The 25993-nt window shown below is 42.8% G+C and overlaps 1 protein-coding gene across 5 annotated transcripts in view; it reads right to left on the minus strand.

Moving 5' to 3' along the window:
• NEDD4L (NEDD4 like E3 ubiquitin protein ligase) overlaps window positions 1-25993 on the minus strand; it is a 441323-nt gene that overhangs the window by 7215 nt on the left and 408115 nt on the right. For all 5 annotated transcript variants that reach the window (XM_070743513.1, XM_070743512.1, XM_070743511.1 and 2 more), the window contains 6 exons: window positions 19112-19233; window positions 14215-14285; window positions 11672-11767; window positions 7323-7396; window positions 3284-3344; window positions 1779-1838 (listed from right to left, as the gene is read on the minus strand). In XM_070743513.1, the coding sequence (XP_070599614.1) occupies window positions 1779-1838; window positions 3284-3344; window positions 7323-7396; window positions 11672-11767; window positions 14215-14285; window positions 19112-19233 (484 nt within the window). The remainder of the gene's footprint in view (window positions 1-1778; window positions 1839-3283; window positions 3345-7322; window positions 7397-11671; window positions 11768-14214; window positions 14286-19111; window positions 19234-25993) is intronic.

Here is a 25993-nt window from a genome sequence, read left to right on the forward strand (position 1 = left end):
GAATATCTCCGGGACCGCCTTCTGCCGCACAAATCCCAGCGACCGGTTAGGTCCCACAGAGTGGGCCTTCTCTGGATCCCGTCGACTAAACAATGCCGTCTGGCGGGACCCAGGGGAAGAGCCTTCTCTGTGGTGGCTCCGACCCTCTGGAACCAGCACCCCCCAGAGATTAGGATTGCCCCCACCCTCCTTGCCTTTCGGAAACTCCTTAAAACCCACCTCTGCCGTCAGGCATGGGGGAATTGAAACATCTCCCCCTTGTCCATGTAGTTTCTGTGTATGATTCGATTGTGTGCTTGTTTTTTATATATTGGATTTTTTAACCTAAAACTGTAATTTAGATTGCTAAATATTAAATTTGTTACTATGTATTGTTTTTTACCATTGTTGCGAGACGCCCGGAGTCTGCAGAGAGGGGCGGCATATAAATCCAATAAATCTAATCTAATCTAATCTTAACTTGGGTGGGGTACTGGAAAGAAGTTAGTATTGGAATGGCATTAGCGTGACCAATATGGCTCTGATAATAAATTGAACCTTATGTGAGAGAATTGGGCTGGAATCTGATTTATTTCTCAGATGGTATTTGGGGCGTTGACACAAAGTTTGGGAAAATCGCCAACTCAGCCTGATGGCATTCCTTAGATAACAAAGTCTAATTATCATTCAAGAGAATGAAGCAGCTCCCTGGAATCTCAGACAAACATCACCCAGCAGATAATGTCTTTTAGTGAGGCAGGAGTCATGTTTTTGAAGCCTTTTTCAAGCAGCCCCCAACACTCTAACACCTCTTCCATGAACGGCGTTGAAACCCCACACCCAATTACCCCAAATCCTTCGCTTTTATACTGCCTGGATGTGACATCACATCCCAAAGAGGTAAAGCTATAAGCTAATTGCCTTTTACTATTTATTTATTGGATTCGTATGCCGCCCCTCTCCGTAGACTCGGGGCGGCTAACAACAATGATAAAAACAGCATGTAAGACTATGCAAGTCCTCTTGCCTTCTCAGAAACCTCCTATATCGAGATCTAACAATGGATTGTCCACTCTAATGTCTTCTTCCTCCTCTGACTGGGACCACTCTCCCATTGTCACATCAGCCCCCTCTAGTGGTTCCTCAGGTTCTCTCAGGTCATTTCCCCTCTCACTCTCACTCTCACTCTCACCAAGAGTGGGCAACCCCATTGGCCCAGGGTATCCAGAGGGGCCTGGCTGATCCTCCTCAGAATCTGACGTGACCAGAGGTGGACAAGGAACATTCACTATTATTATTATTATTATTATTATTATTATTATTATTATTATTATTATTTATTACATTTGTATGCCGCCCCTCTCTGTAGACTCGGGGCGGCTCACAACAATAACAAAGACAATGCAAGAACAAATCTAATAATTTAAAAAACACTAAAAACCCCATTATTAAAAGCAAACATACACACAAACATACCATGTCTCAGTTCCCCCATGCCTGACAGCAGAGATGGATCTTAAGAACTTTACGAAAGGCAAAGAGGGTGGGGGCAGTTCTAATCTCCGGGGGGAGCTGGTCCAGAGGGTCAGGGCCGCCACAGAGAAGGCTCTTCTCCTGGGTCCCACCAAACAACATTGTTTAGTCGACGGGACCTGGAGAAGGCCAACTCTGTGGGACCTAACCAGTCGCTGGGATTTGTGTGGCAGAATACCTTCCTCCACTCAAGACACGCAAGGATCTTTCCAATTGCTTCCACCAAAGAAACCCCTGCTTAAAGACAACGAGAAAAGGCAACTAACCTCCAGTTCGTTTTCATCGAAAATTTTAATTAAGTCGATGGGCAGGAGTTCTGTAAATCCCTGAAACCGGGAATGGGGAGGAAAGAGAGAAAAACAAACAGACAATTCAGTGTATTTTCAATAGATGCACAGTATATCACTGCTGACGCATTATAACACTTCAAAGCTCAGAGGAGAGCTACAACGAACAGCTTTTAATTCGGAGAACTTGGGAGATGTGGAGAGACAAGTGAAACACTGGAGGTCTTGGGGGGGGGGAGGGAAAGGTGTTCTGTAATCTCAGACACTTAGACAGCTCCCACGGGGAGTTGCTCATTTTTGCCATGAATAATTCTATGTGACAGATTGTGCGCATTCACCTCTGCCACAGGTTCCGAGGTCTGATTGAAATGCAGCTAAAATGGTATATGTGTCAATCAACGGGGCAAGAAAGGACGACAGGCAACCTTCACCCCGTTTCTCAAAATGGAGCATAAAGAACGCAGGAGGATTCGGCGGTGAAGGAATAAAGGTGATTTTTAAAACAACGTTCAGAGTTCTGAGTAATGAGCACATGGCTAGGTCCTATTGTAATGGACAATTCAATTTCTGGGCCACCGTTTTATTTCTGAAGGCAGGGCACTCATTTCCTACTCTTCCCTCCCCTATTTTCCACACCGAATTCACTGCCTTCCTTTGATTTGCAAGGGTGTAGATAGAAGAAATAGAAGACGGTTCTGTTGAGCTGAGGGAAGAAGGAAAAGAGGGAGGGAAAGTTTCAAAGTATTCCTTTGGAAGTTTATATGAATACATACGAAGAATCAGTACAAGCACTGATTTTTCATATGTGTTCACATAAACTCCTAGATAAATGTTTTGAATCCCTCCCTCCCTTGTCTACCTTCACCCCTCCTTTCTTTCCTTCTCCTTTCTTTCTTTCTTTCTTCCCTTCCCTGCCTGCCTTCACCCCTCTTTTCTTTCTTTCTTTCTTTCTCTGTCTACCTTCACCCCTCTTTTCTTTCTTCACCTTTCTTTCTTTCTTTTTCTTTCTTTCTTTCCTTCCCTGTCTACCTTCGCCCCTCTTTTCTTTCTTTCTTTCTTTCTTTCCTTCTTTCTTTCTTTCTCTGTCTACCTTCACCCCTCTTTTCTTTCTTCTCCTTTCTTTCTTTCTTTCCTTCCCTGTCTACCTTCACCCCTCTTTTCTTTCTTCTTCTTCTTCTTCTTCTTTCTTTCTTTCCTTCCCTGTCTACCTTCACCCCTCTTTTGTTTCTTCTTCTTTCTTTCTTTCCTTCCCTGTCTACCTTCACCCCTCTTTTGTTTCTTCTCCTTTCTTTCTTTCTTTCTTTCTTTCCTTCCCTGTCTACCTTCACCCCTCCTTTATTTCCTTCTCTTTTCTTTCTTTCTTTCTTTCTTTCTTTCCTTCCTTCCTTCTTTCCTTCCTTCCTTCCCTCCCTCCCTCCCTCCTTCTACACCAGACTGGACCAGGCAGCAAAGACAAACAATGAATTGTCAGTGAAATATCTCACCTCAAGAAACGCATTCATCTGCTTTTGAACCCTGTTGACAAATCTCCATTGGATGACTAAGCTACAGGACACAAATAAAAATGCAACATTTCATTAGGAGAAACCACAATAATTTGAATAGCTTAAACCACCTCCCCTAACTTTTTCTGGCTTTCCATTTTGACCTTCAATCATCTTTCATTTAATTTAAATTAAACAGTAAATAAAATAGATGAGGCAAATACAATATTCCCATTTTAAGATCTGATTTTACTATCTGCAAAGCACATGAATACACAGAGTCTTCGGGTAATTCCCAAGATATTCTTTTAGAGCTCAATGGATAGTTGTAGAATATTATTGATGAACTTAAAGGAGTAATTCTTAGTTCCATTTTTATATCCAGGTATTTAAATAGATTTTCTTATGTCCTTTAAAGTGCAAGAAGAGATTTACAGTGTAGGGATAATCTGAAATTAGCTTTGTTTTTTCTATAAACTCAAATGTATTATATTCATTTAATAAGAATTAAAAACTATATTTAATAGCAATAGCAATTAGACTTATATACTGCTTCACATCCCTCTGTAAGTGATTTACAGAGTCAGCACATTTCCCCCAACAACCTGGGTCCTCATTTTACCCACCTCAGAAGGATGGAAGACTGAGTCAACCTTGAGCCTGGTGAGATCAGAACTGCCAAGCTGCTGGCAGCCGGTAATCAGAAATAGCCTGCAGTACTGCATTCTGACCACTGGGCCACCACAGCTCTTAAAACTACAGTGATCCCTCGAGTTTCGCGATCTCGAGTTTCGCGAAACGCCATATCGCGAGTTTTCAACCCGGAAGTAAACTCCACCATCTGCGCATGCGTGCCCTTCCACGCATGCGTAGATGGTGGAGTTTCCCCGCCGGGCAGAGGCTTCCCTGGGTCTTCCCCCTCTTGCCCTGGTAAGACAGCATCGGCACGAGCAACGGCGTGGGCGGCGCGGGCGGCACGCGCGCGGGGAAACCCCACCTCCGCCTCCCAGCTGGGGAAGCGGGAGCCAGCAACAGCGTGGGCGGGCAGGCGGGTGCGCGCGAGCCTGGGGACACCCTAACTCTGCTTCCCAGCGCGCGCGCGTTGCTGGGGGAAAGCGCGCGCGCGCTTGGGGACTCCCTAGGTCCGCTCCCCAGCTGGGGAGGGAGTCCCCACCCCCGCGCGCGTTGCTGGGGAATGCCGCCGCGCGCTTGGGGACTCCCTAGGTCCGCTCCCCAGCTGGGGAGGGAGTCCCCACCCGCGCGCGCGTTGCTGGGGAATGCGACGCGGCGCTTGGGGACTCCCTAGGTCCGCTCCCCAGCTGGGGAGGGAGTCCCCACCCCGCGCGCGTTGCTGCGGAATGCGCGCGCGCTTGGGGACTCCCTAGGTCCGCTCCCCAGCTGGGGAGGGAGTCCCCACCCCCCGCGCGCGTTGCTGGGGAAAGCCGCGCCGCGCTTGGGGACTCCCTAGGTCCGCTCCCCAGCTGGGGAGGGAGTCCCCACCCCCAGCGCGCGTTGCTGGGGAATGCGCGCGCGCTTGGGGACTCCCTAGGTCCGCTCCCCAGCTGGGGAGGGAGTCCCCACCGCGCGCGCGTTTGCTGCGGCAATGCGCGCAGCGCTTTGGGGACTCCCTAGGTCCGCTCCCCAGCTGGGGAGGGAGTCCCCCACCCCGCGCGCGTTGCTGGGGAAAGCGCGCGCGCTTGGGGACTCCCTAGGTCCGCTCCCCAGCTGGGGAGGGAGTCCCCACCGCCGCGCGCGTTGCTGCGGAATGCGCCGCGCGCTTGGGGGACTCCCTAGGTCCGCTCCCCAGCTGGGGAGGGAGTCCCCACCCCGCGCGCGCGTTGCTGGGGGAAAGCGCGCGCGCTTGGGGACTCCCTAGGTCCGCTCCCCAGCTGGGGAGGGAGTCCCCACCCCGCGCCGGTTGCCTGGGGAATGCGCGCGCGGCGCTTGGGGACTCCCCTAGGTCCGCTCCCCAGCTGGGGAGGGAGTCCCCCACCCCGCGCGCGTTGCTGCGGAATGCGCGCGCGCTTGGGGGACTCCCCTAGGTCCGCTCCCCCAGCTGGGGAGGGAGTCCCCACCCCCGCGCGAGCGTTGCTGGGGAAAGCGCGCGCGCTGCCTTGGGGACTCCCTAGGTCCGCTCCCCAGCTGGGGGAGCGGACCTAGGGAGTCCCCAAGCGGCGCGCGCTTTCCCCAGCAACGCGCCACCCCAGGCGCGCGAGCAACGGGGGTGGGCGGGCGAAGGGGCGGGCCGGCAGTGGAAGCAAAAACACCATCTGCGCACGCGCAGATGGTGTTTTTACTTCCGCACCGCTACTTCGCGAAAAATCGATCTTCGCGAGGGGTCCTGGAACGGAACCCTCGCGATGATCGAGGGATCACTGTACTTATAATGGGTACCCTGAGGTGATAAGCCTACATTTCATTACTAAGACACAAAACCAAACTAGCTCTCTTTCTACCTCTGTTGAATACCAAAAATGAAGAAAGAAGATCTGTTAGCATAATAACATGTTTCCCCGAAAATAAGACACTGTCTTATATTAATTTTTGCTCCAAAAGTTGTGCTACGTCTTATTTTCGGGGGGTGCCTTATATTTCTCGAATAAGACAAATTCACAGGCAGAAAAGCTGACACCCCCAACGAAAGTGTACCGTACGGTACACTGATTATGGTACGGTACTTGTCAGTATGGCACCCACACACACAAATGACGGCACTTATATGGTACATACAGTATATTCCCGCTATTGCAGCTTCCGGCCACCAGAGGAACTACAGTCTACGGACTGTAGTGTGAGACTGTAATGGCGGTGAGACAGCAGCAGACTGTGTCTGCTGTACTGGACGGTACAAAGCGATGGAAGGAGCCAGCAGGGGACGCCACATTATTACGGTACCGCTATGAACAGCTTTGAATGGTACCGTGTGTTTTTCCACCGTACCGTATGTAAACTTGACTATGCCTTATTTTCGGGGGGTGTCTTATATTAGCAAATTCTGCAAAACCTCTGACATGCCTTACTTTCGGGGTACGTCTTATTTTTGGGGAAACAGGGTATGTTACTTTCATTATTAGGGTTCCTGCAACTCTGGACTCATTCTCTACTAAAAAACCAAACATTGCTTAAATATTGGGCAAGCTGCTTCTATTTTATAGATAGTCCTCACTTAAATAATGATAATGGGGACTAGAATTTTCTAGCTGGCTTCCTCATTAACTTGTCTTAATGAAAGCTGGCAGAGAAGGTTGCAAATGGCTGATCACGTAATTGTAGGCCTCTCCAACTGTCACAAACGCCAGCTGGTTGCCAAGCATCCAAAACATAATCACATGACTCCAGGAATGCTGGTATGGGTGGAACTTCAAGGGCCAATTTTAAGTCCATGTTTCAGTGCCACTGTTTGAATGAACTACCTGTAATCTTTCTACTCTTTTTACTGCAAACCCTATTCTCTAAACCAGGGGTATCAAACTTGGTATTTAAAATTAAATAAACAGAAACAAATGAATATGGATTTGGGATGCCTGTCTACAACTGTTTCTAAAAGAGTTTACATGTGTATGAACATAAGAACATAAGAAAACCCATGCTGAATCGGGCCAAAGCCCATCGAGTCCAGCATTCTGTGTCACACAGTGGCCCACCAATTGTCCATGGGGATCTTGAGCAGAAAGAGAAGGCAAGACCCTCCCTTTCCCTTGACCCCAACAAATGGTACCCAAGGAAATCTTTCCTGCCTCAACCAACATAGAGGCGGCACTTGGACATCCGTTTCAATAACCACCGATACACCTGGCATCCATGAATCTGTCTAATCCTGCTTTGAAGCTATCCAGGCTGACAGCTGTCACCACCTCTTCTGGAAGTGAATTCCATAAACCAACAACCCTCTGGTTGAAGAAATATTTCCCTTTATTTGTCCTCACTATGGTTTCTATGATAGTCTTCTTGAAATCCATTTTCAACCTCTAAGCCATCCCAATTGCTAAAACATAAACTGAGAAAGTAAATAGTTTTTTTTTTTAAGAAAAAAACTTACTCTATATATTCCCTTTTATTTTCATTTGTGACCATGATATCTGACCCGTTTGGCTTCAAGTCAACTTGATATGTCTGCAAAGATAAAAACATGGAGAAATAGACCTATTTTAGCATGATTAAACTGGTTAGTTACCAACTAACACCAACTAATTATATTTTGAAATGCACCATTTCTCTGCTGTTCTAATACTTTTTTTTTTAACCTATAATGTGGGTCAAGCTCCAATTTTAAATTTCCTTTAGGTTATTTAATTATTTTAGTTGTTATTGACAAAATGTCCTGGGCTTAGGTTCTAAGAAGAGTTGAACAGATGTAGTGTAATTTGTCGATCCGAATCAAGCACCGTGTTTCATTAACAAGCAAAAGAGAAGACAGATTGACATGTCATCTGTTCAGTTATAAAAGGATTAACAACGTTCCCTAAGGACATCAATGGCAGTTTTTGGAATACCGATCAAGTACTGTTGGGTATCTCTGCAAACCCAATAGAGCTGCTTTGCACTGGCTGTAGGATTAAAAGAAAATGTACGGCTTAAACATCCTCAAACAAAGTAATAAATTCCAAGGGAAAGTATGCTGATTATGAGCAAATGTTTCCTAAGTTGATTTTTTTTTTGGCAAACTGATAAGCATCAGGCAGACATTTGTGTCTACATTTATAAATTCAGTTTTGCAAAGTAACAAAAGAGCACAAAGAGAAAAAAAAATTACACGTTGCAATTTTTGTTGTATACCTGTATAACAAGGCAAATCTAAAGCAATGTGTTTGAATAAAAGTTGAGTCACTCATGTCTTTGGACATTGTTGCATTAAATGAGCCTCCACTGTCCCAAAGATGCTTTTTTTAAAGAGGCAACTGGACTTTCTGATTTTTCTTTGAAAACTTTTCGCTTCTCATCCAAGAGGTTGGGTTTTTTTAAAGCCCTAACTAGGAGATAAAATAATGTGCTGAAACTGACCAGACCAAGGAAGTTAGCCAGATGAATATCTGGTAAGGAGATTCTTTTCCCCAGTTTCCTCCGCAAAAACTAAGGTGCGTCTTATACTCTGAAAAATACGGTAGCTGTTTTGAGAAGCTCAAACAAGCAAGCATGCATATATTTTAAATGTAATATTTTTCATTCCCACCTGGTGGGAAAGCTCTCAATTAGGTGTTAAAAAAAGGTTAGTCTATCATGGCAACCGATTATTGCAATGCGCTCTACATGGGGCTACCCTTGAAAAGTGTTCGGAGACTGCAAATACAGTGGTACCTCTAGATACGAGCTGCTCCACATGCGAGCATTCCAAGTTACGAGCCGTGACGCCAGCAAAATTTCTGTTCGACACCCGAGCTCAAATTCGGGATACGAGTCGAGCTTCCACTAGGTGGCGCAAGAATCTCCTTGCTTCTGGTTATCTCGGAGGGGAAAAACAAAGTCTAAAGGCATTTGTTCGAGATGCGAGTTGATCGACTTACGAGCTCGGGTTTGGAACGAATTAAACTCGTATGTCGAGGTACCACTGTAGTCCAGAATGCAGCTGCGAGAGCTGTCATGGGTATGCCTCAGTATGCCCATATAACACCTATGCTCCGCGAACTGGACTGGTTTCCTTTTAGTCTCTGGGCACAATTGAAGATGTTGATTATTACCTATAAAGCCCTATATGGCTCAGGGCCAGACTATCTATGGGACCATCTCTTGTCACACGCCTCCCAGAGACCAATAAGAACACACAGAGTTGGCCTCCTCTAGGTCCCATCGACTAAGCAATGCAGGTTGGCGGGACTATGGGGGAGGGCCTTCTCTGTGGCTGCCTGGGCTCTATGGAATCAACTACCCCCGATGTCCATGCTGCTCTCACTCTACTGACCTTCCATAAGGTCATGAAGATCTGGCTCTGCCGGCAGGCCTGGGGGCCATGAATTGTACACCCTTCATGGCCAATCTGTATGAATGGTGTGTATGTATATGTTTATGTCTTTTATAATAAATGGGTTTTTATGGGGTTAGTTTTAGATATTATATTCGACTTCGATTATTACTTTGTATTTTCTGTATTTGTATTCTATTTGGTAAGCTGCCCTGAGTTCATTGGGATTGGGTGGCATAGAAATCAAATAGATAGGTATGTAGATAGGAAGGTAGGTAGGTAGGTAGGTAGATAGATTAGATAGATAGATAGATAGATAGATAGATAGATAGGATAGATTAGATAAATAGATAGATAGATAGATAGATAGATAGATAGATAGATAGATAGATAAATAGATAAAAAAGAAATATAATCCTAGGTATGTTTCTTTCCTCTGTTTCAGGTCTGAAATTAAAAAAACTGACCTCAAAAACAACAACAGAAAAGCTCATAGCAACTGCAACAATGGCCCATTGGAGATGGGTAGCTAATAAACTCAAATTAAAAATAATAATAATTTATTGTGAAACTTATGTGCCAATAACTTTTACCGTGCATTGTAGTCTTCTGCTAAAAACCTTTCATCTTCGCCATGAAGAATGCTACAGTGAATAGATTTTTTTCCAAGTTTATCACAAGCTTACTCATCTGTGACTTCAGATGTGGCAATAAGCTGTTGCTAACGTAAATTCTGGCTAATAAGTTTTACCTCAAATTACAGCATTTCACAGGAACATTAAGAGTGACTGTTAGCTTGTGGGGGTTACCCAGGAAGGACATTTTATACCTGACGCTAAACACTGGCAAAGTTAACACATATGAAGCTTCTTAATGAGAATAATTCGGAGAGAAACATGACTGTGATACAATCTCCAGCAAATGTAGAAGTGAGATTTATGTAAGAAGCTTTTAAAAGAATCACAAGTTTTAACATACAATGCTTTCACCCTTGTTCCGTGTAAAAGAAAATTCAACAGCTTAAAGTTTAAAAATATATTCATGACTGTGGTAGAAAAACCTGAGACTGAATGCCTTTGCTTTGAAAGACTGAACTATGGCAAGAGTTTTCAAATAGGATAGGATAGAATTCTGTATTGGCCAACTGTGATTGGACACCACAAGGAATTTGTCTTTGGTATATATGCTCTCAGTGTACATAAAAGAAAATATACATTTGCCAAGAATCATGAGGTACAACACTTAATGATTGTCATAGGGGTCAAATAAGCAATGAAAAAACAATATTAATAAAAATCTTAAGGATATAAGTCATGTTGGCATTACAAAATATAAATGTTTCTTCCTCGGCAAGAAATCAATATATCACACATTTTAATAATTGCAATTTAATCTATATATTAGGGACATAGGATATATTACATTTTCTTCCTCCTGTTTTATATTATACATTTTTGCATGTATCATTCTGCTGAAAATTATTTATTTGTTGTTCAATCTCTCTTGTGTAAAAAATAAACCCAAACTGAGATATTCAGAAATATGAGACTGTGGAGTGCCAAATTTAGCATTAATTTTTGCTTAAACGTGTTCAAATGTTTTCTTGGGATATTAGTATATAGCACAATGCAATACTTAAAAAACTTGCAAATGAACATTTTAGAATACAGTGATCCCTCGATATTCGTGGGTTCAAACTTCGCGAAACGGCTATACCACGGGTTTTCAAAAAATATTAATTAAAAAATACTCCGCGGTTTTTTTCCTATACCACGGTTTTTCCCACCCGATGATGTCATACGTCATCACCAAGAGTCACTTCTCTCTCTCTTTCTCTCCTGTCATTCCCTGCTTCAATCATTTTCTCATTTCTCTTTTTTTCTCCCCTTTTTTCTATCATTTCTCTCTCTCTACCTTCCACTCTCCCCCCTCTTGCTCTCTCTCTCTCTCTTTCTCCCTCTCTCTTTCCCTCTCTGTGAGAATGCCTGCCCCGCCTCTCCTGCAGCCCCCTTGCCGATAGCTGGGACGAAAGAACTCTCAGCTAAGGGACTGTGAGAGGGGCGGGCATTCTCAAAGCGCTCAGAGCGGCTAGCGGCCGAATGAGGATGAGAAGCCGTAGCCGCCAGCGCTGCTGCAGGAGGACCCGTGTCCCAAGAAAGCCGGTGAGAGGGGTGGATTGGGTGGGTGGGGGGGTAGCGGCAAGGGGGCTGGAGGCGCTGGGGGGCGGGGGCAGCCAACATTCAAAACAATCTTTGCCGGCCTCCGCACTTTGGTCGCTCCTGCCCCCAACTTCAAGCCCGGCTCCTTGCGCTGCCTTGAAAAAGGGTGTGTGGGGGTAGTTTTTGGCTGTCCATAGCCAAAAATGGTGTTTTTACTTCCGCACCGCTACTTTGCGGAAATTCAACTTTCGCGGGCGGTCTTGGAACGCAACCCCCGCGAAAATCGAGGGAACACTGTAATGCAAGAAAATTGCTGGAATAACATGTACATACCTGTCCAAAGTTTTCTTCATCTATGCAAAACATAAGATCCAGTTCTGTGGGATCATTCTCCAGAATCCATTTCAAGGAATTATAATATTCACTATCCTGTAGGAAGAATATTGTTTTTCATGAATCAATTCTTTTTGAAAATGTGACATGAATATACTGAAAGATGTCTACCAGCTAATTTCTTTTGGTTCAACTGACCTGGCATACATCTAGTACTCTTAAAACACATCAAGTGGATAAGTTGAATGTCACAGAAGTCAGATAACGAGGGATTTAGATCTTTTAAACAGAAACAGAGGCAGAAGAAGTAGGAGACCAACCACAGGACATTTCTATGGGTTCAGATTCAAGTGAAGGAGAAGCAGATGCTAGATGGGTAAATCCTTATTTCAGACACTTGCAGAGGCGAAGAGAGCAAGTGTCAGGGAAGAAATATTAAGGAGAGGAACGGGTTAATTAATTAAGCAATTAATTCGTCACGTCCAGGTGTCAACGGAAGAGAAGAGTTGAGTCGTCAATCTGTGTTAAGAAATATGGAGGTTTCTTTCAAGCAGTTCTGAATGTAAGCTATTCCTTGTGTGCTTTTAATTGCAGCTTTTATGACTCTGGGCTAACTCTGACTTGCCATAAATCTTAGAATGACTTGTGGAATGTTTTAATGATTTTGATGTTGCCTTGCATACTGAAGTTTATGATAAGAGATTAGCGCTGCGTGCCGAGATGATTCAGTGTGGAACAAAGGAAAGAAAAATAAAGATGATGTGGTGTTTTACAAATATTTGCATTTAGCAATCCTTTATTCCCATTATCAGTGGCCTCAGCCGGAGACCAGAACAGATACAGTATAATACACACAAGATTGAACATTGCTCTCATATAGAAACATAGAGGTCTGACGGCAGAAAAAGACCTCATGGTCCATCTAGTCTGCCCTTGTACTATTTTTGTATTTTATCTTAGGATGGATATATGTTTATCCCAGTCATGTTTAAATTCAGTTACTGTGCATTTATCTACCACGTCTGCTGGAAGTTTGTTCCAAGGATCTACAACTCTTTCAGTAAAATAATATTTTCTCACGTTGCTTTTGATCTTTCCCCCAACTAACTTCCGATTGTGTCCCCTTGTTCTTGTGTTCACTTTCCTATTAAAAACACTTCCCTCCTGAACCTTATTTAACCCTTTAACATATTTAAATGTTTCGATCATGTCCCCCCTTTTCCTTCTGTCCTCCAGACTATGCAGATTGAGTTCATTAAGTCTTTCGTGATACGTTTTATGCTTAAGACCTTCCACCATTCTTGTAGCGCGTCTTTGGACCCGTTCAATTTTGTCAATATCTTTTTGTAATGTTTTAGATGGCCCCGCTGTCCCTTTGATGAACCTGCATAAGGTCATCCGGTGAAACTATTGTGTAAAATGATTTAAACATGAATCCAAGCACAAAATTTCATCAGTGCATCCAAATGCTTGTTACCTTCCCACCAAGGTAGTCCCTATTTTCTACTTGCATTTTTACATGCTTTTGAACTGCTAGGTTGGCAGGAGCTGAGGCAAGTAATGGGAGCTCACTCCACTACGCGGCGCTAGGGATTCGAACTGTTGATTTTTCTGATAGAGTGGCTTGCATTGGCTGCCGATCAGTTTCCGGTCACAATTCAAAGTGTTGGTCATGACCTTTAAAGCCCTACATGGCAATGGACCAGAGGACCTCCGGAACCGCCTGCTACCGCACGAATCCCAGCGACCGATAAGGTCCCACAGAGTTGGCCTTCTCCGGATCCCGTCGACTAAACAATGTCGGTTGGCAGGCCCCAGGGGAAGAGCCTTCTCTGTGGCGGCCCCAGCCCTCTGGAACCAACTCCCCCCGGAGATTAGAACTGCCCCCACCCTCCCTGTCTTTCGTAAACTACTCAAGACTCATTTATACCGCCAGGCATGGGGGAAGTTGAGATAGCTCTTCCCCCTAGGCCATTACAAGTTATGCACGGTATGTTTGTGTGTATGTTTGGTTTTATAATAGGGGTTTTTAGTTGTTTTTTATTATTGGATTGTACATGTTGTGTTTATTATTGTTGTTAGCCACCCCGAGTCTGCGGAGAGGGGCAGCCTACAAATCCAATAAATAATAATAATAATAATAATAATAATAATAATAATAATTATTATTATTATAATAAATGTCTTAGCTACTAAGCCACTGGGAATGCTCATTATTGTCTTTCATGGAAATGTTTCAAGCAGCTGTCAAACTTCTGATTAAAAAAAGCCTTGCGAAAATATTTTGCTAATTGTTCATTTCATGCTGAATCTAATCATAATAGGAATTTGAAATTGTTACCTTGTTAGATTGGTTAAAAAAAAAAAAGCTTTATTAGAGAGTTAGAAAGTAAAACCCAAGCAGTATATGTCCCTGATCTCATGATGCTACTCAAGCATCAAACTTTGGAGCTTCCTGGGAATAGTGACATTAAAATAAATCTCTAGAGAAGACGTAAGACACAAAATTAAAAATGTTAATAGGGCTTCCAGTGTTTACTCACCACAGACTCCATGTCATTTAAGGTTATTGGTTTTCCCAGCATCATCTTATAAAAGGGCCTAATGAAGAAACCTGTAAACAAAGGAACAAAGTTTAATTAAAAATGGTTCCCTGTTATAAATGAACCCTTTACCATCTAAAACAGGGGTGTCAGACTCAAAGCCTGGGGGATGGATCCAGCCCATGGGCTGCTTAGATCGGGCCCTTTGGCTACCCTGGAAACAGAAAAGGACCAGCCTGCAGTGCCTCTGCCAGTGAAAATGGAGCTTGATAGGGCCTCAGGCAGCCCGCCGTAGCTCTATTTTCACTGGCAGAGAGTTGTAGGAGGCTGTCACTGCTAAAATGGAGCTTGAGAGCCCATTTTCGCTGGTAGAGCACTCAGGCTGCCCCAGGCGCCCCAATACCAGAGATGTCGAGCTGGCCATACCCACCTCAGCCCCCCAAGATCAAACACAACCCTGATGGGCCTTCAATTAAATAAGAGAATGACACCCCTGATCTACTACATTTGACCTTAAAAATGAATTGTGGATAGCTCTTAATTTATCAGCTGATTAATCATAATTAATATAATAATTTATTAGATTTGTATGCCGCCCCTCTCCGAGGACTCGGAGTGGCTCACAACAATATCTGCGAGACCGCCTTCTGCCGCACTAATCCCAGCGACCGGTTAGGTCCCACAGAGTTGGCCTTCTCCGGGTCCCGTCGACTAAACAATGTCATCTGGCAGGACCCATGGGAAGAGCCTTCTCTGTGGTGGCTCCGACCCTCTGGAATCATCACCCCCCCGGAGATTAGGATTGCCCCCACCCTCCTTGCCTTTTGTAAACTCCTTAAAACCCACCTCTGCTGTCAGGCATGGGGGAATTGAAACATCTCCCCCTTGCCCATGTAGTTTTTGTGTATGATTCGATTGTGTGCTTGTTTTTTATATATTGGGTTTCTTTTTTGTACTTTTTAACCTAAAACTGTAATTTAGATTGCTAAATATTAGATTTGTTACTATGTACTGTTTTTCACCATTGTTGTGAGTCGCCCCGAGTCTGCAGAGAGGGGCGGCATATAAATCCAATAAATCTAATCTAATCTAATAAGACATCATATACAAATCCAATGTTAAAACAGTCTTTAAAAAAACCCTATTAAAAACAGTCATACCGCCCAAACACACCATCCATAAAATCAAAGGCAGCTAAGGATTAGCCAGAGATATATGTGTTAGAAAACATGAAAGGAGTTACATTTCTTGAAAATACAGAAAGAAATGAACAATTTCTAATAGGAACCTAGTGAGAAAGAAAGAAAATATTTCCCTGAGTTCAGGGATATAAAATATTTCTTAAGAAATATGTGTGCGTAGCAACAGAGAAGGGGAAAACAGCTTCAAAAAAAAGAGAAATTATCCTTGCTGAAGATGATCCAAATTTAAAAGATGCATTGGTAATTATTTCAACTTAATGTTTTTTCTTTGTATAAAAGAATGGTTAGAATTTATCTCTTTGAGGCCACTGTTAGCTGTGGGCAGAAAATTATGACAATCTTTCTCCCTCAAATATGGCTGCTGGGAAGAACGAACAAAATGTAAGTTTTTGCTATCCACGGGGTAGCTAGGCACTGAAAAAAGATAAACGATGTTGGATTAGTACTACACAAATGTATTCAGTATGAATAATTTTCTGAGAACAAGCTTAATCATTCTCAACGAAAAAGTTTTCCAGGGCACAAAATTATACTGATTTTTTTTGTATGACTTTGGTAATTTAATTTGAAGATACTAATCAACCTACATGGCTTAGGACCAGACTACCTACAGGACTGTCTCCTGCAGCCAGTCAGATCCTACAGAGTTGGCTTTCTCCAAGTCCCATCAGCCAAGCAATGTCGCCTGGTGGGGCCTAGGGGAAGGGCCTTCTCTGTGGTGGCTCCAGTTCTTTGGAACCAACTCCCTCCAGAGATTTGTACTGCCCCCACCCTCCTGGTCTTTCACAAGGTTCTAAAAACACACCTTTGCCAGCAGGCCTGGGGCCATTGATTGTTGATACCTGCCCCAGTTACTATGATTTTGATGAGATGAATGTTGGCTGAATGGTATCTGTTTGTTTGTTTGTTGTATTTATATGCCACTTACTCCAAAATGGACTCTTTTAAGGTTGTCAAGGTTTTAAATGTTTTGGTTTTCTTAAGAGTAGGTTTTAATTATTTGGTTTCTTAAGCTTTTAGCATAGGATTTTACATTGTCGATTTTGTACTTTTTAATGCTGTAAACCGCCCTGTTTCTTTGCCTATCTGGAAAATCCCAAAACTATAAAACCAAGGTATTATTTCAGTAATTCATGTATTAAAGAAGGGATGAGACTGAGAGGGCTATATAAACAGAACAGCAAAAAAATAAAAGTAGAGAACATATCTAGCTATGGGGTGCAAGAACTAGGTTGGAACTCAAATCCTTTCTTAATTGCGTAGCTTTAGGAAACTGATGGAACAGCTTGGTAGAGAGCTGCATCTTATTCCAACCAATCTCAAAAGACTGTTTTTCACTAAGAAGAAGACAGAGAAAAATTATACCGCAGTGCACATCTGGCTACCTTTTCCAGAGATTTTAAACACTTCTGCAGACAAAGGGGGGGGGGAAAGGCTCACATGTAGCCCAGTGGTGGTGGGGCAGCATTTGAAACTGTTCTAACCTCCCCTGCAGCTGCAACCAAGGGCCATTTTCTGTGGTTTTTTAATTTATTTATTTATTTATTTATTTATTCATTCATTTATTTATTTATTTATTTATTCAATTTTTATGCCACCCTTCTCCTTAGACTCAGCACTATTGTTATTTATTTATTTATTTATTTGATTTGTATGCCGCCCCTCTCCGTAGACTCGGGGCGGCATACAAATAGCAATAGCAGAGCCAGCCTATTGCCCCCACAATCCAGGTCCTCATTTTACCCACCTCGGAAGGATGGAAGGCTGAGTCAACCTTGAGCTGGTGATGAGATTTGAACCGCTGACCTACAGATCTACAGTCAGCTTCAGTGGCCTGCAGTACAGCACTCTACCTGCTGCACCACCCCAGCTCAGCAGGTGAAGTGTTAAAAAGGCTACTCTAATTGCTGTTGAGTTTGGAAGCTGAATTGAAGGTGTTTGTTTTGATGTAAAATCCTTATGGGGCTTAGGTGAAATTCAGGCGGGAGTTCCTCATCGCTGCCGCTACAGGTGCAGTTTCGCGCACAGTTCCAGGTGACTGGTAGGCAGGCGCGGGTGCAAGACTTGGCTTCTGCTCATGTGCAGAAAGCCAAATCTCACATAAGGATGCTCTTGCGTGAGAGATCTCAACGATTTTTGTTGATTTATTTGCTTCCGTACATGCGTAGAAGCCAGGTATTGTGCGGTTGTGCCCGCCTGCTGGTCACTCGGAGATGCACGCTCAGCTCCATTTTTGCTAGCGGTGTAATGACGTCGACCGCACTGGTGGGAACCCAATACTGGCAAAATTTATCTGCAGGATTGGCCATTTCGAGACAGCCTGCCCCACTCTCTTAAATCTTCAGCAGGGCATTCTTTCAAATTTTACTACAGGTGTGTGCAATACTAGCAATACATTCATTAGAGGTCTGAAAAAAATCACATTGTAATGATTTAACAGAGAGGTTTTTATAGCAAAATGTACCGTTAATAAAAGGCACCAGAGAAATTACCTAAAGTGTTTATAAAAAAGACTTCCCGTCACTGAAGGAAATGCGAAAAATATGAATGTTCTTGTGAAACGAAAAAAAGAAAGGGGGGAAAAAAGCGAATAAATGTAAAAACATTCTTTGATAATACAAAGAACTTTGAAGATGTGTATTGACACAGGGAATCATTTTATTGAGATTCATGGCCAAAAAAGACTTATGGGAAGTCTGATTTTATATAGGGTAAGAGCAGTAAGATTATTATATGCACAACGATGGAGAAATATTCAAATATTCACAATGGAGGAATTGATTGTGAAGATTAGGATTAGGAAAGCTGGCAAAACCAGTCTGTTCAGGACAAAATAACTTTTTATAGAAGTCTGAAAACCTTTAATTGACTTTTTGCTAAAACACAGAAAAAAGAGAAAGGGTGATTTCTAGATTTGAGGGATGGAAAAAAAAATCAAATAATGGCCTGAAAGGATTATTGTGAGGAGGGAAGAGATATAATGAGTTTGTTTCTGCAGGTAACTGCTATAAAGAAGTGTGGGAATTGTTATTTTAATCTTTCTTTCTTTCTCTCTCTTTCCTAATTTCCTTTTTCTTTCTTTATATACTTGTGCATTTGACATTTAGCTATGTAAAGAAAACTTCAATACCTTTAACATCCTCAAACAATAACATCTGTTTAACCCAGGTCCTTGGGAAGGACTGGATAGGTAAATAAAAATGCCAAATCTAAACATCTGGCTGACTATGTGAACAACTGTAAAGGACTCGATAAGTGGACAAAAATGCCAAGTTCAGTCTTAATATTTGCTGAGCGTACAATGAACTATAATATAATAAATATCAGAAACAGGCATATAGTGCTATTGGGAAATGGGTGGCATATACGAACTAGTGAATTAAAAAAACTTCAGCTCAATGGGGAAAAAATAAATGAAAATTATTTAAAAGGAGCACATGGGAAGAGAATATTTTTTCTGCCTTTCCCCCCCTACCAACACACACACACACACACACACACACACACTTTCTGCTTTATTGCTCCATCGTAACAATTTTATTGTTTTTCAAAGCATTTATAGAAAGGAAAATATATTTATACTCTCAGATCTTCTGAACGATTTGCATCGGTTATAGTATTTTACTTATGTAACGCACTCTACTTATGAAGCCCAAACTCGCTTTTATAGTTAAGTCTCCCCTTATTCAACTCACCATCTAAAAGCTTCCCATGATATACAGCCAATCCAGCAACACGACCAATAAAGGTGAAGTAAGACAAATGGTCTTCATTACAAAGTCCAGAATTAGGATTGATTTGAAGAGTATAGTTGTCCCTTATGGAAAAAAAGAGAAATGAAAAGATGAGTTTCTTCGATTGGATTCACATTTTCCTCTCAAGTTACACAAATATACCTTTATAGCATTACTTGAACAGTATAATGAATTTGATACATACCAGAAACCCACTTGTTTCTAAAATAGGGCCAAACTTAAAGTTATTGTGACTACTAAAAACTAATAAACAGATTTCAAAGAGGCATACGTTTTTATGGTTTAGAAAGTGTTTTCCTCATTTGGAGGATGAATATTTTAATCCTCAATCTGAGTATTGCATTGGCAGTTCTGTGTTAGCAAAAACTTCAGAAGAGAAGGATTTAGGGGTTGTGATTTCTGACAGTCTCAAAATGGGTGAGCAGTGTGGTCGGTCAGTAGGAAAAGCAAGTAGGATGCTTGGCTGCATAGTTAGAGGTATAATAAGCAGGAAGAAGGAGATTGTGATCCCCTTATATAGAGCGCTGGTGAGACTACATTTGGAATACTGTGTTCAGTTCTGGAGACCTCACCTACAAAAAGATATTGACAAAATTGAATGGGTCCAAAGACGGGCTACAAGAATGGTGGAAGGTTTTAAGCATAAAACGTATCAGGAAAGACTTAATGAACTCAATCTGTATAGTCTGGAGGACAGAAGGGAAAGTGGGAACATGATCAAAACATTTAAATATGTTAAAGGGTTAAATAAGGTTCAGGAGGGAAGTGTTTTTAATAGGAAAGTGAACACAAGAACAAGGGGACACAATCTGAAGTTAGTTGGGGGAAAGATCAAAAGCAACGTGAGGAAATATTATTTCACTGAAAGAGTAGTAGATCCTTGGAACAAACTTCCAGCAGACGTGGTTGGTAAATCCACAGTAACTGAATTTAAACATGCCTGGGATAAACATATATCCATCCTAAGATAAAACACAGGAAATAGTATAAGGGCAGACTAGACGGACCATGAGGTCTTTTTCTGCCGTCAGTCTTCTATGTTTCTATATCGCTTACCGTATATATTTGACTTTTGCATCAAAAAGTCACAGGCTCTACATTTTCCATCTGTATTTCTCAATGGAGGAACAACACTGAAAATGGTTGTTAAATCAAAGTCTTTGTAGCTACCAAGTCAAATTGCAACAAATAAAAAACAATTTGCTTAATAGCAATTAGAATTATGTACCACTTTACAGCCCTCTCTAAGTGGCTTACAGAGTCAGAATATTGCCCTCAACAATTTGGATCCTCATTTTACCCACTCTGGAAGGATGGAAAGCTGATCCAACCTTGAGCCTGATGAGATTTGAATTGCCAAATTTCAGACAGTCGGCAGTCAGCAGAGGTAGGCTGCAGTACTGCACTCTAACCACTGAGCCATTGTGGTTCATTAGGAATTAGGAATGGTTTAAAACTGTATTAATGGAATTACATTTGACATATATGTGATCTACAGGTTTGTTATGCATGATGTATTGTTTGTTTTTTATTGTTGTTTTTGTTTTTAATTGGAAAATTGTAATAAAAATTATTTAAAACAGGGGAAAAAAAGGAATTAGGAATGAATCTCATTCTTAACCCAAGAATTATCTGTACAACAACCACTACATTTTACCAAGAATGTTGTTCTAATATTCTGCATCCTATGTAAATTGTTAAAAATCAGTATAGTGTTGAATTAAAATTCAATATGGTACTGTATTGATTTTTTACAGTATTAAAATGTTTACTAAAAATCAGTACCAGAAAGCATTTTTTAATCTCCACGAACAGGTACATTTTTCAATATGTTCAATTCTTATGAAAGCAATGTAATACACGTAAATTGTATGACAAGGGTTAGCTTTCATAAATAAATTCATCTTTTGACTAACCTATTAACTGGCTAAGCAGAACATGGAAAAATGAGCAGGAATGGTGAGATAATACTTCTAGGAAAGGAAGTGTTGGGCAGGATAAATTTGGGTTGAGATGAATTATTATAGGTTGGGATTATGAAGGTTTATCAGTATCTCTGTGAATATATCTGAGTGTATAACTAGTACATTTAATTAATACAGTAGTCCATTATACCCAATGGGGTGTCTCCAGATTCTAACATGTTTCTGAATTGATTCTTGAAAAAAATCTTTCAATTGACAAATTAGGGGGAGAGTTCCTGCAGGTAAATTTTATTTTCAATCAGGCCTCTTCCTAGGTAAGAATGTTATTAAAAATCTTACTTTTACTCTTCAAGTTAAGAAGGTTCGTGGAATGAGTTTTTTGTATGTAGTTCTTGGCAATATCTGAATTAGAATTTGTTTTCTATACTTCTGTCTTTTTATGTGTTATTTATTTATTTATTTATTTATTTATTTATTCATTCATTCATTCATTCATTCATTCATTCATTCATTCATTCATTCATTCTAATTCAAGATTGGGATACTAAAAACTGTTATCTTTCTTGCTTCTTTCATTACCAGAGAAATTTTATTTGAATTTGTTAAGCATATTACTTTTTTCCCCAGGTATATATATTTTTTTCTTCCATACAAACTTTTTCAATACATTGTTAAAATACCTTCTATTCATGTTACAATAAAAACAGTATTTCATTAGTCAGTCACATATAATCCAAAAAATAAATTTCAAATTCCAAACTATTTACTTTTGGTACATATCATACTCCCATACCTCGACCTCTAAATTTGTCATCTAGATCAGTGATTTTCAACCTTTTTTGAGCCGCGGCACATTTTTTACATTTACAAAATCCTGGGGCACACCACCAACCAAAATGACACAAGATGACACCCTAAGACACTCTCCTCTCTTTTTCCATCCCTACCTCCTTCCCCCCCTCCCCCGTGTGTGTGTATATATACACACTCTTGAACCATTTCCCAAAACAGGTGAGGGCTGGGGTTTTTCTCTCTCTTATTCTTTGGGTGCTTTTTATCATATGCTTTAAATCAAGAGTCACTTCTTTCTCTCTTTTGTTTCTCTCTCTTTCCTCTCTTTCTCTGTCTCAATCATTTTCTCATTTCTCTTTTTTCCTCCCCTTTTTGCTCATTTCTCTCTCTCTCTCCCTTCTTCTCCTTTTCTCTCTCTCTCTCTCTTGCTTTCTTTCTCTCTCTTTCTTGCGTTCTCTTTCTCTTTTCTTTCTCTCTCTTGCTTTCTCTCTCTCTTGCTTTCTTTCTCTCTCTTTCTCTCTCTCTCATTCTCTCTTTCTCTCTCAGCAAAAAGTTGCGAGACTGGAACCTGAGCTTCCTTCTTCGCGGCACACCTGACCATGTCTCGCGGCACACTAGTGTGCCAGGGCACAGTAGTTGAAAAACACTGATCTAGATAACCAATGTTCTACTAATTAAATTCACCATTAATTTCCTTTGGTTTTAATAGTAGATACAGTGATCCCCCGTTTATTGCGTCCCCAACCATTGCGAACAGGGTACTTCGCTATTTTTCAACCCGGAAGTCAAAATACCATCTACGCATGCGTGCCCGTGGGCACGCATGCGTAGATGGCAACCGGGAGATCAGCTGCTGGGCGGCTTCCCTGAGTCTTCCCCCTCTTGCTGGCGTCAGCGAGGAGTTTCCCCACCGCCCACGCAAACTCCTCGCTGCCGCCCGCCCTTCGCCCGCCCACGCCGTTCATTCTCGCCGCTTTCGAGCTGAGTCCGGGAGCGAATTCGCTCCCGGACTCAGCTCGAAAGCGGCGAGAATGAACGGCGTGGACAAGCCGTTCCTTGCCGTTCGTTCTCGGCGCTTTCGAGCTGAGTCCGGGAGCGAATTTGCTCCCGGACTCAGCTCGAAAGCGGCGAGAATGAACTGGCGTGGACAAGCCGTTCCTTGCCGTTCGTTCTCGGCGCTTTCGAGCTGAGTCCGGGAGCGAATTTGCTCCCGGACTCAGCTCGAAAGCGCTGAGAATGAACGGCGTGGACAAGCCGTTCCTTGCCGTTCGTTCTCGGCGCTTTCGAGCTGAGTCCGGGAGCGAATTTGCTCCCGGACTCAGCTCGAAAGCGGCGAGAATGAACGGCGTGGACAAGCCGTTCCTTGCCGTTCGTTCTCGGCGCTTTCGAGCTGAGTCCGGGAGCGAATTCGCTCCCGGACTCAGCTCGAAAGCGGCGAGAATGAACGGCGTGGACAAGCCGTTCCTTGCCGCTTGCTATCGGCGCTTTTGAGCTGAGTCCGGGAGCGAATTCGCTCCCGGACTCAGCTCGAAAGCGCCGAGAGCCAGCGCCCCCCGGACCACCGCCTGTCTCCTGCTGCCCGGTTTAGCCAGGACACGAGCAGCGAAATGACTTGGAGGAATGTGAAGCTGAAACCGGCCGGTTTCAGCTTCACATTCCTCCAAGTCATTTCGCCGCTCGTGTCCTGGCTAAACCGGGCGACAGGCGGTGGGCTGGGAGCCGCAGGCGAAAGGAGCTCGGGCATTGTTCTCCGGACCCCGCCCGCAGCCTGGAGAGGGAAAGGGCCGCCGCGGGGCTGAGCGGGCGGGGTCCGGAGAACAATGCCCGAGCTCCTTTCGCCTGCGGCTCCCAGCCCACCGCCTGTCGCCCTAAAGCGGGGTGCGAAATGACTTGGAGGAATGGGAAGCTGAAACCGGCCGGTTTCAGCTTCACATTCCTCCAAGTCATTTCGCCGCTCGTGTCCTGGCTAAACCGGGCAGCAGGAGACAGGCTTTGAGTTTTTGGCTGCGGGGGGAGAAGTAGGACTTTCGTAACTCCCTCGCCCCGCAGCCAAAACTCAAAGCCTGTCTCCTGCTGCCCGGTTTAGCCAGGACACGAGCGGCGAAGTGACTTGGAGGAATGGGAAGTCCAAATCGGCCGGTTTCAGCTTCCCATTCCTCCAAGTCATTTCGCACCCCGCTTTAGGAGTCAGCGGAGAACGGCGCAACTGTTTTAAAATGATCGGAGCTTTCCAATGAGTCCCGAAGACAAACGTGTCTTCGGGACTCATTGGAAAGCCGCGCGGGTGTTTTAAAAGGTCCCCGCCGACATGGGGGGCTCGCTAGCACCCCCCCAAACCTGGGTTGGGGGTTCGGGGGGTGCTAGCGAGCCCCCCATGTCGGCGGCGACGTTTTAAAACAGCCCCGCCGCCCCCAATCTTCGGCTCCTCACTAGCGCTGCGGAAGTTAAAAACATCATCTGCACATGCGCAGATGGTGTTTTTACTTCCGCAGCGCTACTTCGCGAAAACCCGCTCGTTGCGGGGGGTCCTGGAACGGAACCCTCGCAACGAGCGGGGGATCACTGTATTTGTTTTTCTACCTTTTTTATTTTTATTAATTAGGAGAAGGTTATTGCCACCCTGAGTCCTTTGGGATTGGGCGGCATAGAAGTTGAATTAATAAATACATAACAAATAAATATAAGGGTTTTTATTTTTAAAGAAAAATGTATAAGAAGGGGGAGTAGACATGATGGCTTATTTAGAATTGTAAGATTATAATGATATTGAGTTAACAATGGCATCTTACATCTGAACAGAAAGGCGGAAGATAAACTGAAACAACGAATAGGTAAATATTTGGTTTGAACACAGTGGAATGTGTCCTGACAGGCAGTGCCACTTGATTCAGGGAATTCTTGTTTCCTATCATTATGGGCTGTTTCAAATTTGTTCTCTCTTTTGTGCTTGTTACTGCGAAATTCCAGCAAAAACAGCTGGTCTTTAGTTAAATCTCTTCACAGAAGAAAAGGATCTTGCAAATTAATGCCACACTAGGTAATATACATGACTAACAAATAAAAGGCAACAGCTGGAGACAATTGGACCAAATCAGTATTCCTTAGTACAACATAGTTCAAAGTTCAAAATGGTACCTCTTCTGTTGAGCAAACACATATTTTAAACGTAAACACACGGAGGGAAAAACATACATGGCATATGCTATAAAATAGAGTCCAAATTACATACTGAAGGTTATGGAAAACATTCCGTACAATCAAAGACATGTATTTTTGATTGTATAGTTAGTCCTTGACTTATAACAGTGATGGCGAACCTATGGCATAGGAGGTGTTGCCCTATATCAGCTCCGTCAGCTGATTTTGGGACTTCTTTTTGGCCGTTTTCGTTCTTCCCAGGCTTCAGGAAAGCCTCCTAAATAGAGCCCAAAATTTATGTGGGTAAGCAAGTTTTGCCTCATTTTAAGACCTTTCTTTCTTTCTTTCTTAAGTGAATCACCGGAGTTGTTAACATGGTTAAGTGAATCTGGCTTCTACATTGACTTTGCTTGTCAGAAGGTCACAAAAGATGATCGTGTGATCAACCCTAAATATGACCAAGTTGCCAAGCAACCAAATTTTCATCACATGACCACGGGGACAGTTATAAGTGTGAAAAAATGATCATAAGTCACTTTTTGTACTACCATTGGTGACTTTGAACGGGTACTAAATGAATAGTTGTAAATCCAGGATTATGGATTATGTTGTCTATATTATTATTATTATTATTATTATTATTATTATTATCATCATCATCATCATTAACAATAACAACAACAGCAACAACAACAACAGAGTTGGAAGGGACCTTGGAGTTCTTCTAGTCCAGTGGTTCTCAACCTTTCTAATGCCACGACCTCTTAATACAGTTCCTCATGTTGTGGTGACCCCCAACCATAAGTCTAGCACCAATTATTCCAAAGAGCTTGAAGCTGATTGGCAGCTTACAGAGGGACACTCACACTGTAAACGCCTGATTGGTCGGACTGTAAAAATATGTTTCAAGGTGCCAGAATAGAAGCTTTAGTTCCTAACAATGTGGAAAATTTGTCTTTTCACAGGG

The sequence above is a fragment of the Erythrolamprus reginae genome, chromosome 2, assembly GCF_031021105.1.
Source record: "Erythrolamprus reginae isolate rEryReg1 chromosome 2, rEryReg1.hap1, whole genome shotgun sequence".
Lineage (NCBI taxonomy): Eukaryota > Metazoa > Chordata > Lepidosauria > Squamata > Dipsadidae > Erythrolamprus > Erythrolamprus reginae.